Source organism: Armigeres subalbatus, chromosome 2 (genome assembly GCF_024139115.2).
Source record: "Armigeres subalbatus isolate Guangzhou_Male chromosome 2, GZ_Asu_2, whole genome shotgun sequence".
NCBI lineage: Eukaryota > Metazoa > Arthropoda > Insecta > Diptera > Culicidae > Armigeres > Armigeres subalbatus.
The window spans coordinates 278,715,928-278,732,984 of record NC_085140.1 but is presented as its reverse complement, the minus strand read 5'-3'; the positions used below and the strand labels follow the sequence as shown (position 1 = coordinate 278,732,984).

The 17,057-nt window shown below is 41.2% G+C and overlaps 1 protein-coding gene across 1 annotated transcript; it reads left to right on the top strand.

The window, feature by feature from the left end:
* The first annotated feature begins 524 nt into the window (after nt 1-524).
* Nucleotides 525-10,604, top strand: LOC134216412 (uncharacterized). The gene is made up of 4 exons (XM_062695304.1): nt 525-1,001; nt 8,729-8,852; nt 9,078-9,263; nt 9,673-10,604. The coding sequence occupies exons 1-4, from the start codon at nt 855-857 to the stop codon at nt 10,587-10,589; spliced, it is 1,374 nt and encodes a 457-aa protein (XP_062551288.1). The 5' UTR covers nt 525-854; the 3' UTR covers nt 10,590-10,604.
* The last annotated feature ends 6,453 nt before the right edge of the window (nt 10,605-17,057 follow it).

Here is a 17,057-nt window from a genome sequence, read left to right as displayed (position 1 = left end):
TATATTTTGATGTTTATTATACCCCTTTTAATTTGAATTAACCATGGAATCTTTATTTGATCCATAATTTGATTTCAAAAACCATACTACTGATCTTTTTTGTTGAATACAATTATAATCCGAATCATCGCAGGACAAGAAATGATGATAAATTAACGATATATGGTAAAATCGCCTGACAAAATATAAGGAAAAATAGGCCTTTTTGAATGGTAACGATACTTAACAACCCATTCAGTGTATCGTCCAAAATCAAATTATTATTGACGCTATCGTAAATATTATTTATGGTATAATTATCGTTTGATATTTTTTATGTTTCCATTTAAAATTCAATTTCAATTCTTTTTGATCTAAAAACGATAACTAGAAAAATAGTTAAATAATACCATTCTATTCGGGTTTTTTGTGGCAGTTAATATGAAATTCGGGGTAATTCGAGGAATTGTTATTCACACACAATTATTAGTTTTCTAAAACAAAACTAGCAACACTGCAAATGAAAAATAGCTCCACCGCGCAGCTGCAAAACGTAAACAAACGAAGCATAAAATTCGCGTTTCGTGATATTTTCCATGTTTCGCACATAAACAAACCAACCCACACTGTGGAAATTTTCGCGTACGCGCTCGTCCTCGGCGCCTCGGAAAACTGTAGTCGCGGTGGTCGAGAGCCAATTCCGTCACATTTCGTTGTTGCAAGTGTTTTCGAACGGTTCGCGTTGCATTTCCGCGAGTGCAAAAGCTTTCTGTAATTCCACGCTGTATATCCTTCCGCACAGTGACCTCGGAGGAATTCGAGACCATCGCAGTGTTACGCAGTAATCGGACAATAACCGATCGATCGGCCGAAGGATGTTGAATTTTCTCTCATCGAAGAAACCCTCCGGCGCTGGTCCGCTGCAGGGCTACAAGATTACCGATGTGGACCGCAGCAGAAAGTACGGCGTGGCCGCGGATTCGCTTCGGATGCTGAAAACGAAAGCCTCCGAAAAGTTCAAGGTGAATGACCTAGATAATGAGAACAAAGTCTTATAATAGGTACAGTAGCTATCGTGCTGATGTGCGAATGCAATTTGGATTGCGATGCTCCTTATTTGGAATATGAGTTCTACGGCATTAGCGTAGGTTGGAGCTTGGATGGTAATTGAATAGCGTTCAAAAAATAATAGATATTCGTGAGACAAGTTCTAAAAAGAGGATTTTTCCAGCACTAGGTAGTTGAACGATTATCCACCAAGGCCTGCCGAGTGCTGGAATGGTATAGTAATAGATGTTGAAGCTGCAAAACAATCAGATTCTATCTTATCGAGCCATATTGCATAGCTCGCCATACCATGAAGCGGTAGATAAACCTGCCTTTGGAGAATGTTGATGTCATGTCCATCAAACTATTTCATTAATTACACGACGTAGAGAATAAACTATTTGAACACCCACCCAAGCTAACTGAGCAAAATGTAGTAATGTAACCACTGACTACATTTTGCTCAGTTAGCTTGGGTGGGTGTTTTCCATTATAGCACCCTAATGAGTGTTAAAATGGATTTTATGCAATTCATTTGAGTTGCATTATAAGGGTCATTAAAACACCAATATTAATGGTATGGAAAAGAAGGTCGTTTTATCACACACACGCACTGCAAAACTAGGTATTATGAATCGGAATTGCAAGAGTTTTGCAACGAGTTGTAATAATGTCAATGACCTAGGAATTATTTTTGACTCAAAAGACGCTTTTAGGCAAAATGTATTCTACACTGACAGCAAATCATCAACGGTTTTAGGTCTTTAGGGCACAAAACTAAACCTGATTGCACTTTCAATCATACAGAATGGTTTTATAGCCTATTCAGATTACGCCATTTATTATAATAATTATCGTGTTAAATTGAATAATTTTATGATCCGGAGACGAGCCATCCTAGGGCTAAAAGTGCCCTTAATAAAAACAAAAAAAAAAATTAGGATTTAAATTTTCTTTTTTCGTCCAAGGTTTGACCCATTTAAAAAAAAAATTTATTTATCACGATGAATGTAATGTACGTTCCTTGTTGTTTTATTTATTATACATTATATTATTTAATATAAATAACCATCTTCGGGACCTTTTTCCATAGCCAGCCATAGCCGTTGTTGATATAACGGACAAACAAATCCATAGCCGATCTCTCATGAATAGATCCATTTCCCATTTATTTTTCGCAATACTCGCGTTGTCCTAAATTTTCCTGTTTGTTGAGGAAACCCACGTTATTTCACTCCAAGCTTCTCTATAATCACTTGATTCGACCAGGATGCTGTGTTTCTATATAAGGACAAATCTCGCAGCACTTGTAGTGATTGTGATAGATGGTGAGGAGAACCTGCCTGCACACGCTCGTTCGAGGTCAACTGATTGAGCGCAAGTGCACCAGTTTGCTGCCTGTTGTTGTTTTTGTTGGATTCGCTTGAAGCGCCTCCACCTTGTGGTAATACACGCGTGGAAACCTACTGAACATGAATGGTGACAGGCTGGTCCCAACCGGATAGATGCACAAAGGATATAAGGTACGAAGGCCAATGACATTGACCCGGTTGATTGTACTCCGGCGCGCTTATGTGTACTGTATGTGTGTCTGGGTATTGGAAGGATTGCTCTTTTTCTCGCTTTTCTTGTTGTGTATCCCACGTATTAGGCATTCTCATGATTGACCTATTTTTATAAAATGCATAAATGCATTTTTCAACTGTTATAGTCTTCTACCAACATTTTTAAGCTATTCAATTTTTGCTAATATTAAAATATTTTTATTAGCAGGAGCAGCCGAGGAAAACAAATAAGGGTCTTTAACAGGGTATATACTCATCTGTGAAAACAAAATTACCTGATTTTTTCAGGTTTTTTACAGGTGTTTTACAATAATTTCCAGGTAAAACAAAAGTGCCATATATAGATTTTTGCATCAAAATAAAAATAATCAATTCAAAATATTGTGAAAATCGTTTTAAAGAAATATTGGTGGCCTTACAAGTCACAATTTTTTTTCTCGTAAATAACTTAAGAATTTCTTTAGGAAATACCTCCAGCATTCCTTCGCAAGGGCCCCTCCTAGCGGTAAGATGCGCGGCTATAAAGCAAGACCATTCTGAGGGTGGCTGAGTTCGATTCCCGGTGCCGTCCTAGGCAATTTTCAGTTTGGAAACTGTCTCGACTTCCCTGGGCATAACAGTATCATCGTGTTAGCCTCATGATATACGAATGCAAAAATGGTAACTCGGCTTAGAAACCTCGTGGTTAATAACTGTGGAAGTGCTGAATGAACATTAAGCAGCGAGGCGGCAATGTCCCTGTGGGGTATGTAATGCCAATAATAATAATAAGAAGAAGATTCCTTCGCAAGTTCACCCAGAAATTGCTTCAGCCATTCAATCAAAAATTTCACGAAGAATTCCATCTGAAATTTCTCCAATTTTCCCTTCGCAAAATCCTTTGCAAATGACTTCCAAAAATCCTTCAAGGAGGGAATTCTAAGAATTGCTTCGGAATTTCCCTCAGGAATTCCTATGAAACTACTTCCTTCGAGCTCCTTCGAAATTTTTTTAATTACTCGGAAATACCTTCGTAAAATACATTGAAGATTTCTTCAGATATTCATGTAAAATTTCTCCGAAAATTTCTCTATGATTTTTTTTCGAAAATTTATTTAAGAATTCTTTTGAATTCATTTACGAAATTAGTTCGGAAATATGGATTTGTCTGAAATTTTTGCTCTAAGGACTTTTTGAAATACTCTAAGGACTTTTTGAAGCTTCTGAGCATTTCAAAAATAGGCCTCCGGGCCTCTTAAAAGTAGGCTGCTTCCGTGTCTCTTGAAAGGTTGCTTTCGAAAAGAGGTTTCCGAAGCTCTTAGAAGGAGACTTCAGAGCATTTTGCAGTCTCTTGAAAGGAGACTTCCGAGCCTCTTGAAAGGAGGCTTCCGAGCCTCTTGAAAGGAGGCTTGCGAGCCTCTTGAAAGAAGGCTTCCAAGAATCTTGAAAGGAGGCTTCCGAGCCTCTTGAAAGGAGGCTTCCGAGCCTCTTGAAAGGAAGCTTCCGAGCCTCTTGAAAGGAGACTTCCGAGCCTCTTGAAAGGAGGCTTCCGAGCCTCTTGAAGGGAGGCTTCCGAGCCTCTTGAAGGAGGCTTCCGAGCCTCTTGAAGGAGGCTTCCAGGCCTCTTGAAAGGAGGCTTCCAGGCCTCTTGAAGGAGGCTTCCAGGCCTCTTGAAGGAGGCTTCCAGGCCTCTTGAAAGGAGCCTTCCGAGCCTCTTGAAGGCGGCTTCCGAGCCTCTTGAAAAGAGGCTTCCAGGTCTCTTGAAAGGAGGCTTCCGGAGTCTCTTGAAAGGAGGCTTCCTGAGCCTCTTGAAAGGAGGCTTCGAGTCTCTTGAAGGAGGCTTCCAGGCCTCTTGAAGGAGGCTTCCGAGCCTCTTGAAAGGAGGCTTCCAGCCTCTTGAAGGAGGCTTCCAGGCCTCTTGAAGGAGGCTTCCAGGCCTCTTGAAAGGAGGCTTCTGAGTCTCTTGAAAGGAGGCTTCCAGGCCTCTTGAAAGAGGCTTCCAGGCTTCTAGAAATGAGGCTTCCGAGGCTTCTTGAAAGGAGGCTTCCGGGCCTCTTGAAAGAAGGCTTCCGAGCCTCTTAAAGGAGGCTTCCAGGCTTATTGAAAGGAGGCTTCCTGAGCCTCTTGAAGGAGGCTTCCAGGCCTCTTGAAAAGGCTTCAGGCCTCTTGAAGGAGGCTTGAGCCTCTTGAAGGAGGCTTCCAGGCCTCTTGAAAGGAGGCTTCCAGGTCTCTTGAAAGGAGGCTTCGAGCCTCTTGAAGAGGCTTCTGAGCTTCTAGAAATGAGGCTTCCAGGCCTCTTGAAAGGAGGCTTCCAGGCCTCTTGATAGAAGGCTTCGAGGCCTCTTGAAGGAGGCTTCGAGCCTCTTGAAGGAGGCTTCAGGCCTCTTGAAGGAGGCTTCCGAGCCTCTTGAAGGAGGCTTCTGGGCCTCTTGAAAGAAGGCTTCTGAGTCTCTTGAAAGGAGGCTTCCAGGCCTCTTGAAAGGAGGCTTCTGAGCCTCTTGAAAGGAGGCTTCCAGGCCTCTTGAAAGAGGCTTAGAGCCTCTTGAAAAGAGCCTCTTGAAAAGGCTTCCGAGCCTCTTGAAAAAGGCTTCCAGGCCTCTTGAAAAAGGTTTCCAGGCCTTTTGAAAGGAGGCTTCCGAGGCTCTTGAAGGAGGCTCCAGGCCTCTTGAAAGGAGACTTCCGACCACCTTGAGAAAAATCTTCCGAGCACCTTGAAAGGAGGCTTCCGAGCCTCTCTAAAGAAGGCTTCCGAGCCTCTTGAAAGGAGACTTCCGAGCCTCTTGAAAGGAGACTTCCGACCACCTTGAGAAAAAGCTTCCGACCACCTTGAAAGGAGGCTTCCGAGCCTCTTGGAAGGAGGCTTCCGAGCCTCTTGGAAAAAGGCTTTCGAGGAGGCTCTTGAAAGGAGGCTGTCGAGTTGCTTGGAAGGAGATTTCCAACCCTCTAGCAACAGAACTATTTAGCTTTTCGGAAAAGCTGTCATGCCATCATGCCAAGGCCTCCGAGCCTTTAGGTTCTAGATTTTAATCACCCTACGTTTTGTCCGACAGCCCTTCATACACTGTGCTGGTTGTAGTGGCAGGATTTAAAAGGTTTTGATTCACTAATCACCATGCATATTATGTTCAATACAATGTTTTGGAATAAAAATTACACAATTATCAATAAGTGTTTATTGGAATTGTAATACATTCGCCATTACGCAGTATTGTTCGAGGTACCCCCAGGAGCAGGAGTACATGTACCCTAGGTTGAGAACCGCTGCTCTACAACATGATGGACAATAAATGGACAAGTTAAGCTTGTTGAAGTATAGTTGGCTAAATAACTAGGCTGCTAGCCTAGTTCTTATGCTTCTACTGGAAATACTTTTGGAAAATGCTCCAGAAATTCTCTGGATTTTTTTGGAAGGAATTCATTAGAAAATTTGTTTAGGAAAACTGCAGAAAACACTTTAAGAGATTATTTCGGACATTCTTACGAATTTTGTAGAGACTCCCCAACAAACAGTTTTTGCTGAATAAAGTTCAATATTTATTGGATCCTTCGATAGTTCCTTTACAAATTTCTTTGAAATATTGTTGTTGTGGTGGAGTTCATCAAAAGTTTACTTTGTACTCAACCTGCTCCAGTGATGCTGCAAATAATAGAATGTGTTCACAGAATATGTTTTAGGTCATCCAAGAAAACCCTGGAATTAAGGCCTTTGGATCTACATGCGTAACCAAAGATCAGCCAATTTGCCGCCTATTTGTAAAATTCCCAATTGGGTCCTAAAGCCCTACCTCGTTTATGGTTGCAAACGATAGTGCATCGGTCAAGAATACTTGTACCGTTGTTATAAAAATTCTGGTAAAATTCTAAATCAGTAAAATAATATTTTTGTGTTTAAGACATTTTAAGGCAAATTTTGGGCTGTGCAACATTTCAGAACGAATGAGCCATCAGCCCAAAACGTCAGCCCCATATATTGTCGGCGTAGCACCAACTTAGAATTCGGAAGTCAGGACTTCCGAACCGAACTTTCTTCCGAAGTTTTATCTGTCAAACTAATTGATGCGTTGTTTAGCGCATCTTTAGGCGAATCTAGCGCACTATTTCCGAAGTTGGGAAAGTTGCCTGTATCTGGAGAAAAATCCAACTTCGGTATAAAAAGCGGTCTAGCTTTTATCCGGATAGACAATATTAACTGTCAAAGGTTGAGTCAAGTGCCCTGCGGTGTTTTGCTAGTGCGTTTGAATCCGTACGTCAAACAAGACCGAAAATGTCGAGGAAGCATTTTTCATCTATTTTTCAATTTCAAATTAAACAATGTTCTTTTCGATTTTTGAGTCTAAAGAAAAACTGACACGTTTAGAATGATTACCTTCATCGTTCCCTGAATAAAAATCGAATATCGATTCTTCATTTTAGGACTTCCGTCACTAGACAGTCCATTCCCACTAGACGACCTTTGATCAAGACGCCATTTTAACAAATTTTAAATTTGTGCGATAAGAATATTTACACTGAGGAGAATTCTAAAATAATGAATTCAAATATACCACCACCTGGCGGCCAAGTTCTAAACTTATCAACGCCTCATGCCGAAGCACACGCCTCCCTGCATAACCTTTTTAAAAAAGGTACAGTTCAAAATGGGTAGGATTTTCGGATTTAAGTAAAACGTTGATTGCACTTATCCGTTCGTCGAGCTTCTGGCGGTACTCAGCCGATTCTCCTTCCGCCGACAATCGCTGGATATTGTAACGCATCGTTCGCTGTGTTCTTTCCTCCGATACAGTTGACAACAGTGATCGATTTTTACTGACAACGAGGTAGTGATCAGAGTCAATGTTCGGACCTCTGAATGTCCGCACATCGATAACATCCGAGAAATGGCGCCCATCCACCAGAACATTGTCTATCTGGTTGCAAGTTTCACCATTTGAGTGTCTCCAGGTGTGCTTTCGGATGTTCTTTCGTGCAAAGTAGGTGCTACTGATGGCCATCCCTCCGGCAGCAAATTTACTAGCCGTAGGCCGTTGTCATAGGTAGCGGAGTGAAGGCTCTCCCTACCGACTATGGGACGGAAAAAGTCCTCTCTACCGACCTGAGCGTTAGCGTCTCCGATAACAATTTTCACGTCATGCTTTGGGAACTCTCCATACGATTTATCAAGACATTCATAAAACGTGTACTTCACGTCGTCGGATTTATCGTTTGTCGGTGCGTAAACGTTGATTAGGCTAGATACGGGGCCAATTCTTTAATATTGGCCCCGTATCCTCAACATACAGATCCGTTCGCTAATGGATTTCCACCTCATTACTTGCTTCTTCTGCTTGCCCATCACTACGAAACTAACTCCATGGGCGCCGCTGTGATAGATGTTATATTTAAATGCAGTGTTGGCCGTGGGGTCCACGACTCTGAATTCACGTTCTCCGGATCTAGACCATCGGACGTTCGCTCCAACCTTCTGCAGTTCACGAGCCAGAAGGCTCATTTGTCCAGGTTCATTTAGGGTCCTGACACTCCAGGCCATAGTCCTTATTTTGTTGCCGGATCGTTGCCAAAAATAACGTTCTCTTTTCTTTATCTCCATTTTTCGTGGTATGGGAGAGGCTTCAGTAAGCTACCTTATCGGGGTCGCGTTAGCTACATCGCGCTGGAGGGGCTGCCACCTTAGGTATAGCTAAGCGATTCAGCGTTTCCAGATCATCAAACAGTAGTCCCTGCCCCTTACTGTTTTTCGCGTGCTCGAAGAGCGCTCCAGAGATACCAATCTTACCTTCTTTATTGCTGGTGAGATGTTCAAAGTTGCACGATTCCATTCTTCGGCATCTTGAAAATGCACAATGAATATCAAAACTGAGTTTTAGTATATAATAATCAATCTAATGTATTTTGAAATGTACCGGTCCGTTAATATTCTATAATTCAAAAATGGCCACTTTGATTTCGCGCGAAGGTAACATCTAGTACAGAGAAAGGCAAACATATAGTTTATAGCACATGGCATAGCAGATATATTTATTCAGTATTACTTTTTCTTTTGACCTTCAAATATAATTCTCTTTTGTGTTTATGCGCATTATCTACGCCTGGTGCAAGAGACAGAATTTTAATTAAAATTATATCCCATTTCACACGCTGCCTTTGTTTCCTTCTTCTAGCTACAAAACTGTCGCGTCTATCTGGCAAGCGAAGGCGTCGAGGTGTTGGACGAGGACTATTTTAGCACTCTTCCGGCCCAGGTCCTTTTCGTGGTCGCCGAGAGGCACGTTATCGTAAAAACTGGCAAGTATACACAATTATACCTCTGGCACACAATCCGTGCCATTGCTGCACGTTCTCTCAATAGTATTCACACATAAAACTGCTGCACATTGCTGTCTGCAAACCTTAGCTATACACAATAATGCGAAAAATGGTTCAGTTCAGAATAGACGATGTGCGGTGACATTGACCTAATTTTCCACAACTTTTTATTCCTAAACCCGTGGCCATGGTGCTGTTTCGCAGATTTCCAGCTTATGTATGATGCAATAAAGTCCACCCATAGCGAGCTTCTACAGGCGGGAACGTTGGCCCAGGAGTTCGTCAGCAATAACCAAAGCGAGATAGCCAAACTACTGAGCAATGCCCAACGGTCCCAGGATGAGCAGACCCTGAGAAGTCAAAGAAGCGAACATGCAGAATGGTTTGAAGGTTTGCAAAAAAATATATCCATTATGAACGCACAAACTTTGATGATAAGTTTACATAAGATTCAGGGCAACATTTTTCGGAATCGTAGCGCTGGATCACTTTCGTGTCTTGTGATATGGAGTAAGATTTATCGTAGTTACATTGCTAGATTCACGTCTGCTGTAGTCGAACTGAGTGGGGAATATTTGAAATATCAAACTTTTTTTAATTCCACTAGTATTTTGGCTTCACAGTGACACGACCAATCTAATCCATCAATCATCAAAGCATTGAGTTGGTAAAACATTTTCAGTCGGCTACAGTTTACTTAAGCACATGGCCGGCGCCGTTATTGATTCTTCAATGTCTTGAACTAGTAGTCAGTGCACATTGAAGATAGAAGCTAATCTTATACTCCCTACCTTTAAAGGAATCGATGAAAAGTCCGGTCAAACCAAGGAGGAAGTTATGCAACGGCGTGGTCAGGATCGCATTCGAGGTTATTTCTACAAAACCAAAGACGAGCTAACGAAGTGCGCCATCTATCGACAGAATGCCATGGCCAAGGAGTTGATCGACGAAATGCTGGATCTATTTCGTCAACTGCTGAGCGGTTTCGACTACTTTAGTTGTATGTTCGATCGTAGTTATCCCCGTCGACTGGCGGATGGGGAGTTTTCAAATTTAGTATTAACCACCGATGAGCACAATCAAAATCAGAGCGGGGATGAAGTCGATGCATCCAGGGCTATGCCGAAACGAATGAAGCTAGCAATCGAGAAATCGCTCCAAAACGATGGCAATGTAATCGACAAGTATCGGGTAGCTCTGTGCAACGCCAGGGGTGATTTCGCCTGCATGGGCCTTTGGAATGCGGTAAAGTGCACGTACGAGGCTCATTTAATTAATCCTTACGTCAGCAGGGAAAATATGATACTGTTCCAAGTGTGGAACTTGGATCACCAGGTCGAAATTCGTCGCACGGTGCTGCCATCGATTGTGGAGAATTTGAAGCGCGTCATAGAAAATGAGGCCGATGCAATCTGTAAGATACATAACCGTAGGGGTAAGAAACTTTCTGTGATAACTTATTTTATTGAGCTTTTTACGCTTGGGAACCTCAAGTTGGTTCATATTGTTTGCCACGACAAAAGTATTCATGATATGATCTCGAAGGGTAGTATTATATGTGACAAATGTGCAGAGTACAAGTATATTAAGGAGTTCCAAACCAAATTACGCTTAAATAAAAACGGCTTAATGTATGGTAGGGACCAGGTTTTGAATAGAAGAAATGAGAAAGCCCCTATTCGTAGTTTTATTTTTAACGTAGTTTTTAACATTTGACAATTTCCTCTAATACATACATTTTTGTTTGGAGTTTCAATATCTAATTCTACCCTTGGCAAAGGCACAACTTTGTGACCAGCTTAAATGCTGTCAAGTTCCAGAGCTTAAATGTATCTTTACTCTTCTGAGAAAGATGCACGCAATTGGTGCCACTAGGAATCGATACTGCGATCGATCTTGAGAAGCGATTACATTATTTTTTGTACTACACATATATCTCCCATTCCAGAATGAAAACTTCCTTACTTTGAAGAATAGAAAAGGGGTCCCATTAGATGAAGATGGACAATATACTTGTACACGTCCTAACTCATCCGTCAAGAAACGCAGCCAACAGCATCTGTTCGTACTACACACAAACACAGTTCGTGCTTAAATCGTGCTTTGATAGACAATGTCGTTTTGCAATCACGGATCCGAGGATCTAACGATTAGTTATTCCTTTTTTGCCTTTTATATATCACTGTCTCTAATTCGAGACTACGCGCACATCATATTATTTTCATTTTGAAATTAGTTCAGATATCAATCAGAGTACTCGGAAACATAGTTGTCTATAATCATAATACATTCAGATACATATTTTCACTATTGTACCTAACCGTCGTGAGAATATCACAATGAACTTCTCACATGCATGCTGCATGTTTTCAATACTAATAATCACCCTCTTTCTTTTCTTTCCTTTGCATTATCAACTAATCGTTGCGAGCTACAACCCTTAACAAAACATTGGAAGACCCCCAATATTGTAATAGAGGAAAAATATTATCTGGATCGATTTGCTATCGGTGTTGACGAAATCGAGCTGGCTGATGAATTTGATTTCTTGGGCCGGTGACCACTGACACGATACCAGCAGTTTCAGATACACATTATTGCCTGGTAAGACGAAATTAAAAACTATTGAAAATATCCAACAAGGATACAATAGAAGCAAGGTAAATAACATCTTAATTCACTATATGCTAATTAAAATTCTCCCAATAGCGTCTATGGTCAATAAAACCCTAACACCCCATCCCATTTCCATCCTACTCCCTTGGACAGAATACACCTCCCGTGTATCCCGCAAAACCTCAAAGCAGCAGGGCTAATGATGTTGCGATGCCTATTCCCACTTCTCACTCCATCGGTATATTATGGAAAGTGTAAGTTCTCGGATTTACGCTGGTGACCTGGCCCAGCGACCCCCTCGTACATCATGAAAATGAAAATGAGTTTCAATATATCTAATTCTATAGAAAAGCTATAGGTGAAAAAGCATATTATTACCCTCAATTCTGTTGTTTGAGTTACATATGTATTAACAAAGAGGATGTAGTTGATGAAATAATTCATTATTTTCATACGAGTTCGTGTTATGCCTGGTGGAACAGTTCCACCAGATTTTCAAATGAGAGCCGTGTCCAGTCTATTCACCCATTATTTCTATTCGATGTTAAGCCACGTGCTGTACTGTTTCACTTCACAATCATACATGGCCATTCAAATCAATGCGTTGGATGAGTAAAACATGAAATAATCAGTGTTGGGAAAAACTCAAAATCTCAAAACTCATGAACGATTCAAATCACTCGTGAGTTGAAACGCACCCAACTCAGCAACTAAAAAATCATGGCTGAGTTGAATAATCCATTTGAATCATCGTAGGTTTTCTTTTGTTCTCCTTCGTAAAATAACAGTAAATTGATGTTCAACACATAGAACAATGAATACTCTTGCGTGTGTAAACAATAAATTGCCTTTTTTTACAATGTCGTGAAAACTCATATGTGAATATGTACATTATGTGGAAGATATTGATTCGATTCGATTTCCCTTCGATGGGACTCGAACCCATGACCCTACAGTACGCTAGACTGGTGCTTTAACCAACTAAGCTACGAAGGACCTCCGTCGGCCTTCGCAACCTAGCGGCTACTGAACGAGCTCGAGATTCCCAAATTGGACGCATAGTCAAATCACTCGCAATCCATTTCTCAAGCAAGATTCAAACTCCAGGACAATTTGGAGATTTTTCAACAACTCATATGTCTGGATTTGAGACGCGAGCGAACGACAAATACTCGGAGAACATAATTAGGTTCAACCGTCTAAGACGAATTAAGTACTGTCCATTTAATTCCACCAGTTAATTTTCGTTATCTTTGCAGATACGTATTTCGACCACAACTGTGTGGTCATCTTCAGTGTCTCGTACTTGACTCGACTACTCGACTTCCAAGTCGAGTCAAGTACGAGACACTGAAGACGACCACACAGTTGTGGTCGAAATACGTATCTGCAAAGATAACGAAAATTAACTGGTGGAATTAAATGGACAGTACTTAAGGGTCTGTCTCAATTGGATAATTAAACTGAAATTAAACTTAAAAGTGACATTTCAATAATTATCGAATAACCCTGCTCGCAGAGCAAGATCACTTTTGACAGATATCGAATCATTTTCCATCGATGTCCTTTTGGAATTGCTGGGTAGCACCAGCCATTCTTATAACGGGTGATTTTTTAATTTTCGGACTGTCACTTTTAAGTTTGATTCTCCAAATGAGACAGACCCTTAATTCGTCTTAGACGGTTGAATACATTCCACTAAAAGAGCTTAATATATTTTTCTGATAATTAGGTTGTTACCGCGGCTGGGAACATCATGAAAGCCTTGGTTGATCCGGCAGACCATTTAATTCAAACTCCAGGACGATTTGGACATCTTACTACATCTCATATGTGTGGATTTGAAACGCAAGTGAAAGAAAAATACTTGGAGGACATAATTGGGTTGATACCGTGGCTGGGGACATCATGAAAGCCTTGGTTGATTCGGTAGACCATTTGATTCAAACTCCAGGACAATTTGGAGATCTTAGAACAACTCATATGCCTACATTTGAGACGCGAGCGAACGACAAATACTCGGAGAACATAATTGGGTTGTTACCGCGGCTGGGGACATCATGGAAGCCTTGGTTGATTCGGCAGACCATTTGATTCAAACTCCAGGACGATTTTGAGATCTTACTCATTTTTTTGAGACTCTCGGTAAATGGACACACATCTGATCGACACGAAGTTCCATTCGGTGTCCCACAAGGAGCTATCCTTAGTCCTACGCTCTACAATATCTTCACCGCTGATCTTGTGATGATTGACGATGTCAATTTTTTTTTTCGCTGACGAACTACAAGAAGCTCAAAAGGGCAGCAGGGACTATGTCCAAGGGCTTGACGACCCTCCCATGGCCACTGCGAGTTAGGGGGCCTGCCTAGGATGTGGTGGGGTTTGACAGTGGACTCTGTTAAACCTCTACAAAAAGCTGCATGTGTCCATAAGCAGGCCCTATCAAACCCGGTCAACACATGAACGTATATGGTGTCGCGTAGGATGCTGAAGTGCAGGCGATAGAGGTACTTTTCCACACAACATGTATGTATATCGTCTCCAATTTAGCATCTTGTATTGCACCATGTGCGGTTTTGTGTAGACTGGGAAGCGACCGTGTGCCGCTCAAAGCGCACAAGCCCAACACGAGTGCCAACCGGCACATCAGGATTAATACCAGTGAGATCCTGATTACGGTATACTGGTCAGTGACACATACGCGCGCGAAAGTAATGCAAAATAAACGACATGTAAAATGAACGTAAACTTACATTCTTTCTTAACGTCAAATAGAGATAAAATAAGGGTTGCTGAATAACATTAGCTTTCCGATTACTATCAATTATTTTCAATTTTAATCCTGTTTCTTTTTTACTTTTCTTACGTTAATTAAATGATAACGCGGGCGCCTAATCCGAAATTCAAATGAACAATCGCTCACTTTGAGCGATTGATTGTTTATTCTCGCGAAGAATGAACAATTGTACAAATTAAGGAAATGCTAATACTGCTGTGTAGAAGTTTCATAGGTCACATCACTTTCCATTGTGAATCCCGATCTATGTTACTGATTACCCCACCCAACTAACACTACTTCCTTCCCGTGGTAAATGTGGAGATGCAGAGGTATTCTCGGTCTCTAGTAGCAACAATTACCACACACTCACATTCCCTCCCTTTCCCAACTGACTGTAAGGACTTGGCCAGCGCCGTTATTGATCAACATTTGCGAGCTGCTGAAACGTGCACTTCGAGAATAGTTGGTAAATCCCAACCACTATTCACTTGGATCGTAGTGCAATTTGCACCAGTTCTGATCAATCACGGAGTAGCAACCATTGATATGTACAGTCAGTCTAAGCTAAGCTAAGCTAAGACGAACTACAAGAAGCGCAAAATGCCATCGAAAGCTACCAGAAAAAGTGGAAGATAAAAACGAATGCTATTTTCTTCACTCGCAAGCGAAGCCCGCAAAAACTTCCGCAAAGCGAAATATCCGTTTGGGGTCTCCCAGTTCCATGGTCGAATGAGGTTCGATACCTAGAACTATCAATGGACCAGAAGGTAACCTTCGCTGCCCACATAAAGCACAGCCTGAGTAAATGCGACAAACTCATCAGAGCAGGGACAGAAAAAGTAATTTCAACTACACTCAAACAGATGACATTCAACCACACAATCAAGTTGCTAATCCTTCCCGAATTTGAATGTGCGAATAAATAGGACGGCATGTGCACGAACAGCAGCAAGCGTCGACTCTCGGTGTCAGCGTTGTTTTGTGCGGTGTCAAAATGAATCTTCAGCTTGGCACATTGATATTCAATTTGAAATCTCAAAATATGAATATCTTATATATAAAAATGAAATGGTCTGTGTTCGTATCCGCATAACTCGAAAACGACTGGATGGATTTTTCATTTCTTCAGCAGAAACATTCGTTATAGTTTCCGACGGGTTTATATGATATTTCCTAATGGGAAAATTACGAGTAAAGTTGAGCAAACCGTGAATGACTAAAATTGTGATTCCTATGTGAACTTTGCATGGGTAGTTCGGAATGCACATTCTCGCCTACTATGCAGGACAACGTCTGCCGGGTCGACTAGTCATTTCATACAGACCAATGCAAACTCTAACTTAACCTCACTTATTTTGAAAGTTCACAGAGCTTGTTTACAAGGTGTTAGAAGAAAAATCGATGAAGGGAAAATTTAAATTTATATTTTAAGTTTAAAATTGCTGTGATCCGAATATTTTAGTGTTATTCTTTGCATTCAGCATGAAATCAATCGCAAAGGACATCTACATGCGAATAAAATGACGAAACAATTTTGTCGGAAGCTACGCCGGAGGCTAAGTCCCGGGGAAAAAGCTCTGTGAACTGTCAACCTACGTCATCATGCACTGGTCTACTGCGGTGCATGGATTCAACATTTTGAAGTCAGATTGCTAAAATATATGCATCTGTTTAGTATATAAAGCAAAATATTCATCATTTATCATCGGTGCAAATCAACCGCAATTCAAAATATTCATTCCAGTCCGGTAGATATTCATTTTTTACGCTCGATTATCAATTGGCTATTGAGGCTTTGGTCCGATTCACGAATTAAAATCAAATCAAACTTAAAAGTGACAGTTCATAAATTATGAAATCCCCCGCTCATAAGAATGGCTGGTGCTACCCAGCAAGACCAACAAAACATCTATCAAAAATGATTCAATATCTGTCAAAAGTAATCTTGCTCTGCGGGCAGGGTTATTTGGAAATTATTGAACTGTCATTTTTAAGTTTAATTTGATTTTAATTCGCGAATCGGACCAAAGCCTGAGGTTCGGGTGGTAAATTTGGTATGGAGGACAGCATGCTGCGAGATGTTCGTGCCTGCGTTGCTGATCGTCTGATCAAAACAAACAAGCTGCCTACTGAGCGTCGATGCAACTGATAGTAAAACGAAGATTTCCGTCCTTGCATCAGAGTGCTCTATCCGCTCATAAACCGACGTTCACATTTGGACGTCAACTCCAAGATCCTGCTGTATACAGGGCTGGTAGCGTTAAAGGCCGTTCAAAATAGTGACTTTAGTGACCAACGATGACGAAAAAGTGACCAAATAGTGACTTTTACATGAAGTTTTAAACCGGGGATAGAGCTACAACACAGACAAACAGACGTAACACTAGAAATTACCTTTGACCGTGACTTCAATGATCAATTTGAATTTGATTGCTTGCTTGTTTCACAACTAGAGGCGCTAGCGTCGTAATCCTTCGAGTTTGACATTTCACTCCAGCGCCTTCTGGTGACAATATCATACGAAACATTCTTTCGTGTAACATGCTCGCAAGATGGTGGTAGGATTGGATTTGGATTTTTCCAAGGGCCTCATACGCCTGTCACTGGCGAACAAAGCTCGTGTACTATGCATCGAAGCTTAGAACCGGTGTTAGGGCGCAATCGTTAATGCGAACATTTTTATATTCGGTTAGTTACTGCAAATAAATTCTTTTTCGAGTCCCTATAATCGAGCAGGTATCTCAAGCATACCATATTGTTATATTGCTGCATGATTGAGTGTTTAA

What these genes read in the sequence shown, in the direction of transcription:
- LOC134216412 (XM_062695304.1), top strand. Translation starts at nt 855, where the DNA reads ATGTTGAATTTTCTCTCATCGAAGAAACCCTCCGGCGCTGGTCCGCTG. An exon ending in GCACGTTATCGTAAAAACTG is followed by an intron (nt 8,853 to 9,077) that starts GCAAGTATACAC and finishes GCTGTTTCGCAG; the next exon opens with ATTTCCAGCTTATGTATGAT. An exon ending in ACATGCAGAATGGTTTGAAG is followed by an intron (nt 9,264 to 9,672) that starts GTTTGCAAAAAA and finishes CTACCTTTAAAG; the next exon opens with GAATCGATGAAAAGTCCGGT.